The sequence below is a fragment of the Sprattus sprattus genome (assembly GCF_963457725.1).
Source record: "Sprattus sprattus genome assembly, chromosome: 19".
NCBI classification, from domain to species: domain Eukaryota; kingdom Metazoa; phylum Chordata; class Actinopteri; order Clupeiformes; family Clupeidae; genus Sprattus; species Sprattus sprattus.
This window is the reverse complement of record NC_137917.1, coordinates 19991827-20007924: the sequence shown is the minus strand read 5'-3', so window position 1 is coordinate 20007924 and position 16098 is coordinate 19991827. Positions and strand designations below refer to the sequence as shown.

Genomic DNA, 16098 nt, shown 5'->3' with positions numbered 1-16098 from the left:
TCCTATGAAACAGTTTTTTGATTGCTGTTTATTAGACTCCGGCCCTCCCTCCTTCTCTCCGTCGTCTTTTCTCTCCCGCTGTCTTGCTCTCTCCTGTCTCAGCAAGTGTTGTCAATAATTGATGATCCACACTGACTAAAGGGTAACAGGTCTACTACAGCTGAAAACAGAGTCTTGTTAATGTATCTCTTGCTCTCTTTTTTTGACCAGAAAGTCACGCTTTTGCCAACATATATGATACAGTATGCATTGTCTTGTTAGTAAATCAGTCCTTGTTTTCTATTTGTAGCCACTTGAACATGCATTTGGATTTCAGAATGCAGGTGTGTGTGTGTGTGTGTGTGCATGTGCATTGTGCCAGCTTGCCTCCATTGCGTGTGTGCACAGAGTGTGTGTGTTGTGTATGTAATGTACATAGGCTTATGTGTACAGTAAACAGGCACGGTGTGTGTGTGTGTGTGTGTGTGTGTGTGTGTTTATGTCTTTCTGTGTGTAGCAAAGAAGGGGTTAAATGTCCTGTCAGTCTTTCATGCAGCAGGATAGAGGGAAGGAAGTGCCGAGAGATTAAATGAGAGAGGCAGGGGCTGGGAGAGGAATGAGACAGAAGAGGCTAGACGAACAGACACAGGCGAGAAACAAGCTGACAGTAATTACAGGCAGGTTGATTCGATGTCACTGTTGTCTAACTCGATGGCAAGTTAGCTGGATACTGACAGACACATACACTTGTACACTTAAAACACACACACACACACACACACATTCACACACACTCAGAAAAACACAGAACTACTCCGAGTTATGGACAGAAATGGAAGGAATTTCTCCAGAAAGAGAAGTTTTACATTTGGCGCTTATGGAGGGTGAGTCATTATTATAATTACTACATTGTTACAGCTGAATATGCATGTATAACAAAATGTCTGCTGTGGTCATTAGAATGAAGCATGCCTTGAGGGAAATTTTAGTGTAGTAATGTTTTCACTTTCACTCTTTTTGAAGCGTGGACAAGTTCATTTGTGAGAGTGAGTCCCGGTAAGTCACATGCCATTTTGGATAATGTGTTTGTGTCTGTTACTCGATTGTTTACTTCATAACATGAGGCTTGTGCCGTGTCATATGTGACCTGAGATTGGCTTCATGTATGACCTTATCCATATTTTGAGTGTATGTCCTTAAGACTGAGTCTAACTGTTGTAGCAGTCCAGAGTCCTTGGAACACAATATTTTGGAGATCTTGGACTCACCGTCTACTGAGACCAAACCAGTCTTAGCAGCCACATCATCACAGAAGGTAAAAAGGACATTTACATTTCTAAAAGTCTTCAGCATGGAAGTTTATAATGTGGTGTTTTTTTTCTCCATGTTTTCACCATATCTTCTCTCTTGAAGGTGACAGAACTGTTTGAGATCATTGCAAAGCTACAGGTGATTCTTTATATTCTGCTGGGAGTATTTTTGTTCTGTATGGTGTTTGTTTGAGTATGCAAGTGCATCTGCAAATTTGCATGGGGGTTGGTGTGTGTGTGTGTGTGTGTGTGTGTGTGTGTGTGTGTGTGTGTGTGTGTGTGTGTGTGTGTGTGTGTGTGTGTGTGTGTGTGTGTGTGTGTGTGTGTGTGTGTGTGTGTGTGTATGCGTGCCTGCCTGCGTGTGTGCTTGCGTGAGTGCGTGCGTGCGTGCGTGTGTTTGATGCCAGCTTCTCCCTGTGCTGCTGCAGGGCAGTAGACTAGAAGAGCAGCGGTGTGAGTTTCCTCTTCCTCTTAGGGTAAGCATGCATGGATTCGTATTTCTCAGGTATGCTCCTGAAAGACTGCATGTGACCTTCACGCTTCAGAGGTGACAACTACTGTTTGTGAGACAGACAGACACACAAGCACACACACTCACGCACGCACACACACACACACTCACACTGACACACACTGACACAGACACACCGTGGATGACAAAAAGGAAGATGCTTTGGTCAGTCTTTCCGTGCATGATGATTCTATGTTTTGGCTATGCAAAGGCGAGGCAAAACATGTATAATAATAAACACACACACACCTGCATATCTACAGACCCTTACAGACGTACACAATCAGTCAGACAGACTTTCTACCTCCATGACTTTAATGGACAACCTAGTTCTACCATGTCAACTGGTACACAGTATCAGGCAAGGGTATGACCTGTATGCAAATACAGTGCCTCAGATTGAAGGGAATGTTTATTATTGGTTCACAGTACTAAGGGTTTGTGTTTGTAGACAGAAAGCTATCTTCCATAAAACAAGTACTGTACATGATATGATGCACGATGATCCCTAATGCACTAACTTATTAATAATAATAATAATACATCACATTTATATAGCACTTTTGAAAGTTATCAAAGATGCTTAAAGCCGTTACTCCTATTGCCTGTTTCTAACTGCAGTTACTGACAAAAGGAGGGGCTCTACCACTCGTGTTGCCCCCCAAGTCTGGTGGCTACTGGGTTGACCCCCCCTTGCAGAAGTGTGTCGAGACAAGTCCCACATGTTCCCAGCATGCATTTGGCTTGGAGAGCTATGACATCATGGAGAGGGACAATGAGGCGAAGATCTACCAACAGTTTTTCAGGCACAGAGTCAGTTTATAGCTTCTCTTACCTGTTTTTCAAATTCTGTTTGCCATGGTTTCACAGTGGATCATGGACCTAAACGTTTTCTATTTCTGATCAATGTTCCTGTCTCTATTTCATCTCTCCTCTCAGTACCATCATTCGTTCACGGCGTCAGACAGTTCTTTGGGACCCCTCGTCCTGTCAGTTTGTCTAGAGGAGGAAGAGAAGAGACTAAGAGTCATCTTGAGGTTCCGTCGTCAGGGTTACACTTTCAGTCTCACATGAGTGAATACTGTATAGAAGTCTGGACTAAACAACAGCAAACCATCTGATTGTAATGTTAGAACTCGTTTAGTGAAAGGCTATTAGGTTCTTTTACAGAACTGTCCTGTGTTCCTTATGCCCAGACTAAAAGAATGTTCTCTGCACGGAACCTTCTCAGCATCACTGTTCCAGCAGCTTCCGACAGCTGTGGAGCTGGCCAGGGTAATTCATTTACCAACTATGGGATTGCACTAATGGAAAGTGTTATGATAACCAATATGAAAATACATGAAATATGGAGGTGGTCCAAGGGACAGATTTGTTAGTTTTAAAGCAATTTTAGAACAACCATATCAAACATTTGACAGAAATAAAAATAAAATAAACGTATCTAACGTATCTATTTTGTGCTCTGAAAGCAGAGCACCTTGGGGCTCTTCATGGAAAGGTGTAAATTAAGTGTTAATTGCTGCTGTTGTTCAATCAACATAGTTTACTATCTGCATTAATGTCAAGATTACAGAATTACTGTTACTATACTATTACTGTTACTCTTACTGTTTTATTACTATTACTGTTAATATTTCACCTCATATTATGTCCTCTGATTCTTAATGTCCAGATGCTTTGTGAAAATGTGACTGTGTCCAGATTTGAAACAGTCAACTACCTGAAGGTACAAGCTTTAACCATGACTTAAAATGTCTGTGTTCATTGGGCAATGGCCGTTGTCAATTGAGATATTACTATTCTGTGGATTATTATGGTCAGGGCACATTGATGCTTTTTTGAAACACAGACCTAAACATTTTGACTGTGCTAATGTCAGATGACATAAATCACACATGTTTATTTACCTGTGTTTGTCACCCGCTCACCCACAGGCTCCAGAACTCATCACTGCGTTCGATGAGCACAGGGTGTCCCACAACTTCAAGTTTGGTGTCTTGTATCAGAAAGAGGGACAGGTGTGTAAACCCATCCTCTCTCATCTCATCAAGCGCTCTACATCTACAAAATGCCTCACTTCTGTTTTCACAACTCTTCTGTGTTCAAAACTTCCTTCTCTCTCTCTCTCTCTTTACTCATGTTCCTCTCTCTCTCTCTCTCTCTCTCTCTCTCTCTCCACTCATGTTCCTCTTCTGTTTTAGCTGACGGAGGAGGATATTTTGAGTAACTCTGAGGAGAATGAGGAGTTTGTGGACTTCCTCTCGGTTCTCGGACAGACGGTGAAGCTGCGTGGTTTCACAGGGTGAGCAGTGGTTCAGCATGAGCTGGAAGATGAGTCAAGTCTGACTGGCTACCTTTGTTGTCAAGAAAATGCGTTGAAAATACTGAATCACCAAAACCTGTCACTGACCCTTTGGCCTGGATACAAACATCCTTCCTCCTTTTCTCCCCATGTCCCAATCTCTCTCTCTCTCTCTCTCTCTCTCTCTCCCTCTCTCTCTCTCTCTCTCTCTCTCTCTTTATCCCTCCCTTGTTCAGATTCAGAGGAGGCTTGGATATATCTCACGGGCAGACAGGAAGTGAGGCCGTGTTTACGTCCTTCCATGGAAGGGAGATCATGTTTCACGTGGCCACCAAATTGCCATTCACAAATGGAGACGCCCAGCAGGTAGCGTTAAACACATCAATACTCTCCTCCAACTCATCACAGCATCGATTCTCTCCTCCAGCTCATCACATCGATACTCTCCTCCAGCTCATCACATCGATACTCTCCTCCACCTCATCACAGCATCGATACTCTCCTCCACCTCATCATCACATCGATACTCTCCTCCACCTCATCACAGCGATACTCTCCTCCACCTCATCACATCGATACTCTCCTCCACCTCATCACAGCATCGATACTCTCCTCCACCTCATCACATCGATACTCTCCTCCACCTCATCACAGCATCGATACTCTCCTCCACCTCATCACATCGATACTCTCCTCCACCTCATCACAGCATCGATACTCTCCTCCACCTCATCACAGCATCGATACTCTCCTCCACCTCATCACATCGATACTCTCCTCCACCTCATCACATCGATACTCTCCTCCACCTCATCACAGCATCGATACTCTCCTCCACCTCATCACAGCGATACTCTCCTCCACCTCATCACATCGATACTCTCCTCCACCTCATCACAGCATCGATACTCTCCTCCACCTCATCACAGCGATACTCTCCTCCACCTCATCACATCGATACTCTCCTCCACCTCATCACAGCATCGATACTCTCCTCCACCTCATCACATCGATACTCTCCTCCACCTCATCACAGCGATACTCTCCTCCACCTCATCACATCGATACTCTCCTCCACCTCATCACATCGATACTCTCCTCCACCTCATCATCACATCGATACTCTCCTCTCCACCTCATCACAGCGATACTCTCCTCCACCTCATCACAGCAGCCACACATCGATACTCTCCTCCACCTCATCATCACATCGATACTCTCCTCCACCTCATCACATCGATACTCTCCTCCACCTCATCACAGCGATACTCTCCTCCACCTCATCACATCGATACTCTCCTCCACCTCATCACAGCAGCCACACATCGATTCTCTCCTCCACCTCATCATCACAGCGATACTCTCCTCCACCTCATCACATCGATACTCTCCTCCACCTCATCACATCGATACTCTCCTCCACCTCATCACAGCAGCCACACAGCGATACTCTCCTCCACCTCATCATCACATCGATACTCTCCTCCACCTCATCATCACATCGATACTCTCCTCCACCTCATCACATCGATACTCTCCTCCACCTCATCACAGCAGCCACACATCGATACTCTCCTCCACCTCATCATCACATCGATACTCTCCTCTCCACCTCATCACAGCGATACTCTCCTCCACCTCATCACAGCAGCCACACATCGATACTCTCCTCCACCTCATCATCACATCGATACTCTCCTCCACCTCATCACATCGATACTCTCCTCCACCTCATCACAGCGATACTCTCCTCCACCTCATCACATCGATACTCTCCTCCACCTCATCACAGCAGCCACACATCGATTCTCTCCTCCACCTCATCATCACAGCGATACTCTCCTCCACCTCATCACATCGATACTCTCCTCCACCTCATCACATCGATACTCTCCTCCACCTCATCACAGCAGCCACACATCGATACTCTCCTCCACCTCATCATCACATCGATACTCTCCTCCACCTCATCACAGCGATACTCTCCTCCACCTCATCACATCGATACTCTCCTCCACCTCATCACAGCAGCCACACATCGATTCTCTCCTCCACCTCATCATCACAGCGATACTCTCCTCCACCTCATCACATCGATACTCTCCTCCACCTCATCACATCGATACTCTCCTCCACCTCATCACAGCAGCCACACAGCGATACTCTCCTCCACCTCATCATCACATCGATACTCTCCTCCACCTCATCATCACAGCAGCCACACATCGATACTCTCCTCCACCTCATCACAGCATCGATACTCTCCTCCACCTCATCATCACATCGATACTCTCCTCCACCTCATCACATCGATACTCTCCTCCACCTCATCACAGCGATACTCTCCTCCACCTCATCACATCGATACTCTCCTCCACCTCATCACAGCAGCCACACAGCGATACTCTCCTCCATCTCATCATCACATCGATACTCTCCTCCACCTCATCATCACATCGATACTCTCCTCCACCTCATCATCACATCGATACTCTCCTCCACCTCATCACAGCATCGATACTCTCCTCCACCTCATCACATCGATACTCTCCTCCACCTCATCACATCGATACTCTCCTCCACCTCATCACAGCATCGATACTCTCCTCCACCTCATCATCACATCGATACTCTCCTCCACCTCATCACATTGATACTCTCCTCCACCTCATCACATCGATACTCTCCTCCACCTCATCACAGCGATACTCTCCTCCACCTCATCACAGCAGCCACACATTGATACTCTCCTCCACCTCATCACATTGATACTCTCCTCCACCTCATTACAGCGATACTCTCCTCCACCTCATCACATCGATACTCTCCTCCACCTCATCACAGCATCGATACTCTCCTCCACCTCATCACAGCATCGATACTCTCCTCCACCTCATCACATTGATACTCTCCTCCACCTCATCACAGCATCGATACTCTCCTCCACCTCATCACATTGATACTCTCCTCCACCTCATCACAGCATCGATACTCTCCTCCACCTCATCATCACATCGATACTCTCCTCCACCTCATCACATCGATACTCTCCTCCACCTCATCACATCGATACTCTCCTCCACCTCATCACAGCATCGATACTCTCCTCCACCTCATCACATCGATACTCTCCTCCACCTCATCATCACATCGATACTCTCCTCCACCTCATCATCACATCGATACTCTCCTCCACCTCATCACATTGATACTCTCCTCCACCTCATCATCACATCGATACTCTCCTCCACCTCATCACATTGATACTCTCCTCCACCTCATCACAGCAGCCACACATCGATACTCTCCTCCACCTCATCACATCGATACTCTCCTCCACCTCATCACATCGATACTCTCCTCCACCTCATCACATCGATACTCTCCTCCACCTCATCACATCGATACTCTCCTCCACCTCATCATCACATCGATACTCTCCTCCACCTCATCATCACATCGATACTCTCCTCCACCTCATCACATTGATACTCTCCTCCACCTCATCACAGCAGCCACACATCGATACTCTCCTCCACCTCATCACATCGATACTCTCCTCCACCTCATCACATCGATACTCTCCTCCACCTCATCACATCGATACTCTCCTCCACCTCATCATCACATCGATACTCTCCTCCACCTCATCACATCGATACTCTCCTCCACCTCATCACACATCGATACTCTCCTCCACCTCATCACATCGATACTCTCCTCCACCTCATCATCACATCGATACTCTCCTCCACCTCATCATCACATCGATACTCTCCTCCACCTCATCACATTGATACTCTCCTCCACCTCATCACAGCAGCCACACATCGATACTCTCCTCCACCTCATCACATCGATACTCTCCTCCACCTCATCACATCGATACTCTCCTCCACCTCATCACAGCAGCCACACATCGATACTCTCCTCCACCTCATCACACATCGATACTCTCCTCCACCTCATCACATCGATACTCTCCTCCACCTCATCACACATCGATACTCTCCTCCACCTCATCACAGCATCGATACTCTCCTCCACCTCATCACATCGATACTCTCCTCCACCTCATCACATCGATACTCTCCTCCACCTCATCACAGCAGCCACACATCGATACTCTCCTCCACCTCATCACAGCAGCCACACATCGATACTCTCCTCCACCTCATCACAGCAGCCACACATATTGTGAGATGTGTCTAACCGCTGTGTTAGCATCAGATGTCTCCTTATGCACAGTATGATGGCGCCCTATTAGTTTTCTTTCTTTCTTTCTATTTTTCTTTCTTTCTTTCTGTTCTTCAGCTGCAGAGAAAGAGGCATATTGGGAATGATATTGTGGCCCTGGTTTACCAAGAGGGGAACACACCTTTTATCCCTGACGTCATCAGCTCCCACTTCCTGCACTGTTTCATCGCGGTGAGGAGGGTGAAGCGAGGAGGGCCAGAGGGGGAAGAGGGAGACGGGGGAGCTTTCCAGGTGAGACAAGAAAAGAGTCAATGGTCTACTCTAAGGCCACTTACATTTAATTGATAAATATATGACAAATATGAAGGAATGAATGATTGAATGAATGAATGAATGAATGTAGTGGATCTGGATGTGGATTAAAGAGTTTGTTTATTCCAGTTATTCCATGTTTGCTTCTGTAATGGAATCTAGCTCATTTGTTTAATTTGCCTTTGTTTGTTTGGCCAACAGGTGTCAGTCACCGCCCGAGAGGACGTCCCTCCCTTTGGCCCGCCTCTTCCTTCTCCTCCCATTTTCACTGAGGTAACAGAGAGGCACTTAGATATGTTCTTAAAAGTAACTACCAACACACAAGTACAAATATGTATACACATACACATACAGGTTCAGGTTGTATCCATCTTTTTCTCTTTTTCTCTCTCTTTCTCTTTCACACACACAATCAAACACACACACACACATACACACACACACACACACACGCATGTACACACACACACACACACACACACACACTCAAACACTTCGTCCCTCTCTCTTTCTCAGGGCTCGGTTTTAAGGGAGTTCCTCTTGACTAAACTCATCAATGCCGAGATCTCCTGCTACAAGTCTGACAGGTTCAGCAGACTGGAGGTAATTACCAGGAGGAGAACTGTAATCTGCACACCACATCCACATCCACAGCCTAAAGTGCCAAACCGCCATTACAACCCTATGCACTTCTGATCCACGGATAGAAGTAATTCACTGTGTGGTCTGATGAACACATGCATAATGTATAATGTAATCATTTGCACAGTATGAGATTCTTTGAGTCCTATGCACACATGCAAAGTATTCATATGTTCTTGTGATGTTTGGGCCATCCTATTTAAGGCAGAGTTATGAGATTATGCAGAATGTATCTGAATTCAGTGTGATCAATTGTACTTCCATATGGATAAGTCATAGGTCTGTACTGTAATTGTACTGTAATCATGTGTTTTACCGATATGCATGGCTTGCATATGATCACCTTTGGTGTAAAAGACAGTTGTTCATAGACTACATTAAACCGTTTCTAACATAATAAAACTTCTAAAACATGTACTCATACTCTTCCATTTTTTTCCCTCTGAGGTACGAACCCGTTCCTCACTCTTAGAGGGGCTGCATTCGGAACTGACCACCCGTTCCCAGTGCATGCTGGGAGAGCCACCACCACCCTGCCCTCTCCCCCCGGGTGAGGGGGGCAAGGGGGCACCAGAGGCAGGTGGCGGTTTTATCGAAAACTTCAAGGTGAATACATCAACATTCATTTCCATTGCAATTGCTTTTTCATGAGCTGTGAGTTTCAACATTTACATTTTTTTTTTGTTTACAGTAAATCATTCTTTTAGTGAATATTTTAATGTTATTAATATGAAACGTTCTCTGTGACCTTTGGTGTGTTAAATTGGTGACCTAATGCAGCTGTGGCATTGAGGGAGGCCATTTAAGAGCAGGATGTCACCCCTCCGGCTCTGTGTTAATCTGCCTCTCCCTGCAGAGAGCAATGAGGGTGCGCAGCCACTCGTTCGACACCCTGGGATCACCAAAGAGGACTGGAGGAAGCACTCCAAAGACTAAGGTAGTGCAGTAGCTCCTGGTGAAAGCTGTGCATGTTGTTGTGTTGCTGATGTGGTTGTTGTTGTTGTTGCTGTTGCTGTTGCTGTTGTTGTTTTTGTTGCTGTTGCTGTTGCTGTTGCTGTTGCTGTTGCTGCTGCTGTTGCTGTTGCTGTTGCTGTTGTTGTTGTTGTTGCTGTTGCTGTTGCTGTTGCTGTTGCTGTTGCTGTTGTTGTTGCTGTTGTTGTTGTTGTTGTTGTTGTTGTTGTTGTTGTTGCTGTTGCTGCTGCTGCTGCTGTTGCTGTTGCTGTTGCTGCTGCTGTTGCTGTTGTTGTTGCTGTTGCTGTTGTTGCTGTTGCTGCTGCTGTTGCTGTTGCTGTTGCTGTTGCTGCTGCTGTTGCTGTTGTTGTTGCTGTTGCTGTTGTTGCTGTTGCTGCTGCTGTTGCTGTTGCTGTTGTTGCTGTTGCTGCTGCTGTTGTTGTTGTTGTTGTTGTTGTTGTTGTTGTTGTTACTGTGAAATGTGCCTCAAAAGTATATTTTAATGTGGACAGGTATTCCCAAATTCTTCTGAAAGCCAGGGTCAATTGAACGTCCTGAGGAAAATTACGGAGGTATTGCCCTCTGAAGTCTCTCATCGAGCTTCGGCCTTTAACCAATCATAAAATCAAAAACAGGGGTTGAGCCTCCAGGATATCAGTCAAATTCATGGACGCGGTGGTGGTGGTGGTGTATTTGGTTGGTGGTGAGGTGCTTTATGGTGGTACATCACTTGAGAAAAATGCCTTAGGTACTGCAGCTGAAATACTTTCATCAATGCAGAATCTTGCAAGATTTACTAAAATCTATGATAGATTCAATTATTTAAACTATCAGTGCCACAGATACAGGAATTGAATTTAAGGAATAAACATTGCATTCTAAACATTGCATTCATGTCTAGAACGTATACTAACTTAATACTATTATTCCCTCTAGATGAACACATCAGAAAAGGACACAGACAGGTAGGCTGTGTGTTGTTAACCTCTCGTCTGTTTCACATCACTTTCCCTATGATACAGATTATGCTATGTAAGATAAACACTGACTTTTTTTCCAGTGAACCAAGCCAGAGACCAACAGGACCTGGTCTTCAGCTCACTGACAGCTCCTCTCCTGGGCAGCCCAGCCCTGAAGAGGACGCGTAGGGGAGAAGGGGACAGTATTAGCCCTGAAGATTACGGATCATTTCTTGTGTAAATGTGTAGTAACCTGGGAACGACTATAGGCCTGGTCTTAGGTCTTATGCTCACTGGCTGTGTTGCATGTGCGTTGCGTCTGCGTGACCTGTTGGTTTTCATTTGGGGCCCCTTTGTGAGCATGAAGAGAGGAGCGGCTTGAAAATCAATGGATAAACAGGTTATGCAGCCGCAACACAGCCACAGCACAGCCGCAACACAGCCGCAACACGGCCAGAGTGAAACCTAGGGCCTTAGGGAGACTGGACTGAAGAGAACTTGTAGAGGCGACACCTGCTGGACTGTTTGAGTAACTGTCAGTTCGCTGTGTTTTTCTGTGAATGACTTCTGAGAATGACTGTGAATCATCTGTAAACTGAAATTACAGAGTGAAATGAATTGTTTTTCTGACTACTGTTCAAGTGCAATATCACTTTATGGTTAAATATTATTGGTAAATATAAGGTTTAATGAAGTTACAACCATTGCATGTTATTGAAAGTATAAATGTATAGTTCCTATGTATAAAGATGTGGTAAACCCTTTTTCCAGTTTGACAGGTATGTTTGGGTTACATACTGAATAATAATAGTTTGTAATATGTTAAATATCTCACAATGTATGCCTAAGCATAGGTCACGACCAGGGTTGGGAGGATTACTTTAAAAATGTATTCCGATAAAATTACTCATTACCTGTTAAAATTGTATTCAGTAACCTAATCCAAGTAACACAATATTAAAGTAACTCAACTTGATTACTTTCCGTTACTTTTGGATTTTCTCAATGCCAAATGTGCAAATGAAGATAGAAGAACAGAAAATAGACCTCAATAGCCTTATATATTATATATAGCCGTATATTGGTGGTTTTCTCCATTTTGATGTCTGTGATGGATTTAAATGCTGAAAAACTGTGCAACTCAAAGGTCACATGCATTTCATGAAGTGGTTGTGCTATCCACAAACCCCTCAAAGGGCACACACCAGCTTTTTCAGATGACATAGGCTACTTTCTGCATTTGTGCAGTAGCAGTGCTATATAAATAACATCTGGTGTTGGCGTCCCACTTATTACTGAGGAAATGAACTTAGTATGCTACAAATATCAAAATATACTATTAACAAACTGAACTTAATACTACATATGTAAAGCTCTTTTTATGTGCCACTGTATTGATTGGTATGTCAGGTTTATTTTCGGTGCAGAATGCCGTTTAGTATTTAAGTATAGCTTATAGCCAACAGAATCCATCTGTGCCTATATTCATGCAAAACAGTAGGTGGCAGTAATGATTTTCAGGACCGATCTTAAATCAAAAGAAGAAGAAAAGGAAAATAGTCTTGCTCTCTCTCTCTCTCCCTCTCTCTCTCTCTCTCTCTCTCTCTCTCTCTCTCTCTCTCTTTCTCTGAGATATTACAGAAATAAATCATATTTACTAGTCTTTGCATCGGTCCTGAATATTTGCCGATCTTTTTGGCGGATTCTCAGAAGTTCAAGGTAGAGACCTTTGACAATGACGAACGGCTACGTTAAATGATTGTGAGAGAGAGGGCAACAACCTTCATTAACTTCTGAAAAGTCACACTGGGTTACTCTGACTTGCCATTGTCGCCGTTAAAATATTGTTGTAATGCTATTTGCACGGGCATAACTTTCAACACTTAAAACTTAAACGTCAGCGGAGTCTTGCTCTGTAGTTTAGCTTGGTTATGTCTCAGGGTGTTGTCACTTTATCCAACGTTAGGGATGTTGGTGAACTTTTACCTACTTTTGGTCCATGGACAAAACCCTCTGTCAATGTTAACATTAAATGACAATGACGCTACTTGTTTCTGTATCCTCTTTTCCTTTGACTTGAGTAGGCTGACCATATCTTTTTGTTCACTTCAGATGTCAAGCTCCAAAAAAGTGTTAGAATTGTTCTACGACGTTGTATCTCCTTACTCTTGGCTCGGATTCGAGGTTTGTGATCATTTGCAACAGCTATAGCCTAGATGCAACCACTCACGTGGTGATTTCTGGTGTAACTAGGCTAGTTTATAAATGTATCCAGGCTTTTAATGGAGTTTGTACTTTTTACGTGGTTCTAGGTGATGTGTCGCTATAGAAATGTGTGGAACATTGATCTCAAATTACGACCTGCATGGTTGTCAGGCATTATGCACGGATCAGGTAGGCTTAACTTTTTTGAAAGAAATACACGCCTACTTTGTCCTTCATTTGCAAGTGATGCGTATCTAGTGTGTGTGTATGGTGTACAATATTTTTCAATTGCATTTAGATGGATTTAGATGTTTATTATACCTGGTAAGTTTTGCACTTTTGATTCTGTTGTTTGTGTGTTTGTTGGGGAGTTAGGCAACAAGCCCCCAGGTCTGGTCCCAAATAAGTTTCTGTACATGATGAAAGACTTGGGCCGTCTCGGCCAGTATTTCAGCGTGCCCCTGTCCAGCCCTGCAGACCCCTTTGACGCCATGTTTGAGAAAGGTACCTCATCTCCCTCATTTCCAGTGTATCCTCCCATGACATTAACATCTTCTTGCTCATAACTCAACTCACCGATCCTCTATAAGTCCATACCTACACCTACTTTATATTCATGCCCTTTTCTGTCGGGTAGGTATTTCAAGTAGGCCTCCATGGTTTAGTGTCAAACCTAGGTAAGTTAACTTAGAGTAAGTGTTAAACCTCCTATAGGAAAAGTCCTACGGCTTCGTTTTGTTAATAGGAGGTTTACCACTTACTCTGAGTTAACAGGTCTGTCACTAAACCATGTACTTGGAATACCCCTCAGGTTCTCTTGCAGCCATGCGCTTTGTGGCGGCGGTAGAGATGAAGACAGATGGTGATGCTAAGGTGGAGAAGTTGTCTAGGGAGCTGTGGACGAGAATCTGGAGTAAAGATCAAGACATCACCCAGCCTGCCTCACTCACAGAGGTACCATACTGATCCACACCCAACCCATACCTCTCAGGAGTGCTGGTTTCAGTACACCTTAGGGTCTTACCCACTACTGCCAACCCCCCATTCTGAATAATGATTTCACCCCACAGTGTGAGGGGAATTGTAACTGACTGTTTTGTGAAGTGTCTTGTTTTCAGTAAACTTTACTGCGTTCTTTGTTTTTTTTTAAGGCGGGTCTTAAGGCTGGACTCTCGGCCAGTGAGGTTGAGGAGCTGCTGAAGTTGGCCCAATCAAAGGCTGTCAAAGACAAGCTGAAGAACACCACACAGGAAGCACTGGAGTATGGGGTCAGTATCGTCTCAGTAGTTATGCCTTTGTGTTCACTAACCCAGATTCATTCATTCTTCTCTTGACCTACCAATCCTCTCATCTGTTTCTGTAGGCCTTTGGCTTCCCTCTGATCGTCTGTCATGTGGATGGGAAACCTGAAGTATTCTTTGGTTCAGACAGATTTGAGCTGTTGGCCCACTCCATAGGTCAGAAATATACATGTTTTGTTTTGAGAACTCTTTATACCAGGGGTCTCAAACTAAAATTACGCAGGTGCCGATGAGCGTCCAATCTGGTTATTGGGGGGCCAGATTTTCTGGTAAACGTTGGGGGGCCCATTTAAATCAATGGAACTTTTTTTTTTTTAATCAATGGAACTTTGCGGGCCGGATAAAATCACTTGGGGGGACGGAATTGGTTTGAGTTTGAGACCCCTGCTTTATACTGTCTGACCCATACTGAAAAGTGTTTCATATAACATTTATTGACACAGTATTTGAATAGTTTGAGTTCGCAATGACAGTCTCGTGACATGGACTGTGTTTTTCTGTCATTTTTATGGTAATAGACTGATAATCAGTCATTTATAATTACCATGTCATGACTCCTTTGTTGTCATTGTTATTATATTGTGGTGCGCATGTATCTCATAATAGGCCACCATGGTGCAAAGATCGTTTATCAACTTTTCTAATCTAATGTCTTTGTCTTTTAGGAGAGAAGTGGGTGGGACCACAACCAAACACACCTGCTTCCAAAATGTAAAACACTTTGGATTTCAGTATCACAGTAAAAAGAAAAACAGGATCTAACACAAGGATCTAACTGTATGTTTGTAATTAATGAAATTATTTTGCCATAATTGTTCTCCATGCATGGTTGTGTAGGTTTTAAGTGGTTTTGCAACTTGCAAACTTCAGAGTTCATCTTGAGTTATCAAGCAACACTAGGAATAATGATGTTCATTCACTGTGTAATCATACCAAAAAGGTATCCAGGGGGACTGAGATCTTAAATACAGATCCTGTTGTTAAAAATAACCGTGCATTAGTGGGGAAACGGTGGTACTTTTCTGATATATATATTTTGATGCATTGTCTCGGGTGTATTAATTGCCCAAAATGTAGATAAATAATGAAACAAAAATGGCACCCTTTAAGTTTTAATTTCTTACAAACAAAGGTCATTCCAGTGTTTTTCCATCCCACTGGCGCCCCCTGTACAAACTTGGAAGGCACTGTACTAGACATTTTACAGGTCGTACCCTATTGTTGACCTGTTGACTTTAAATATATGCTATCACAGAGATATTCTGTAACATACCTCTGAATTAAAACATGTTTGTCGTGAAACATAAAAAGCTTGGACCATTTAGTAATAGTAGAAGTTAATGGAATTTACATTATCTTCTAATTCGGATAATGTTTCATACAGACAAAACAACAATAATCCATCATCCTTGCTGAAAAGGAACGA

The 16098-nt window shown here is 43.9% G+C and overlaps 2 protein-coding genes across 2 annotated transcripts; both read left to right on the top strand.

The window, feature by feature from the left end:
• Positions 1 to 801: 801 nt before the first annotated feature.
• Positions 802 to 11355, top strand: rap1gapl (RAP1 GTPase activating protein-like; the record flags this gene model as incomplete). The annotated part of the gene is given in 20 exon segments (XM_080857969.1): positions 802 to 863; positions 1003 to 1035; positions 1201 to 1348; positions 1351 to 1428; positions 1718 to 1765; positions 2422 to 2613; positions 2740 to 2837; positions 2997 to 3075; positions 3476 to 3529; positions 3738 to 3821; positions 4005 to 4105; positions 4342 to 4471; positions 8420 to 8593; positions 8816 to 8887; positions 9131 to 9217; positions 9704 to 9862; positions 10113 to 10193; positions 10720 to 10779; positions 11144 to 11172; positions 11268 to 11355. Coding segments are annotated over 20 exon segments (1857 nt in total).
• Positions 11356 to 12723: 1368 nt separating this feature from the next.
• LOC308380581 (glutathione S-transferase kappa 1-like) lies at positions 12724 to 15982 on the top strand. Its single transcript, XM_080857988.1, has 8 exons — positions 12724 to 12885; positions 13279 to 13350; positions 13479 to 13560; positions 13747 to 13875; positions 14183 to 14325; positions 14523 to 14639; positions 14735 to 14828; positions 15338 to 15982. The coding sequence occupies exons 2-8, from the start codon at positions 13279 to 13281 to the stop codon at positions 15385 to 15387; spliced, it is 687 nt and encodes a 228-aa protein (XP_080714114.1). The 5' UTR covers positions 12724 to 12885; the 3' UTR covers positions 15388 to 15982.
• Positions 15983 to 16098: the final 116 nt, after the last annotated feature.

Bases quoted from the DNA above. Each gene is read 5' to 3' on its own strand.
- LOC308380581 (XM_080857988.1), top strand. From the start codon at position 13,279: ATGTCAAGCTCCAAAAAAGTGTTAGAATTGTTCTACGACGTTGTATCT. The intron at 13,876-14,182 runs GTACCTCATCTC...AATACCCCTCAG, and splicing joins TGACGCCATGTTTGAGAAAG to GTTCTCTTGCAGCCATGCGC. The intron at 14,640-14,734 runs GTCAGTATCGTC...CTGTTTCTGTAG, and splicing joins AGGAAGCACTGGAGTATGGG to GCCTTTGGCTTCCCTCTGAT.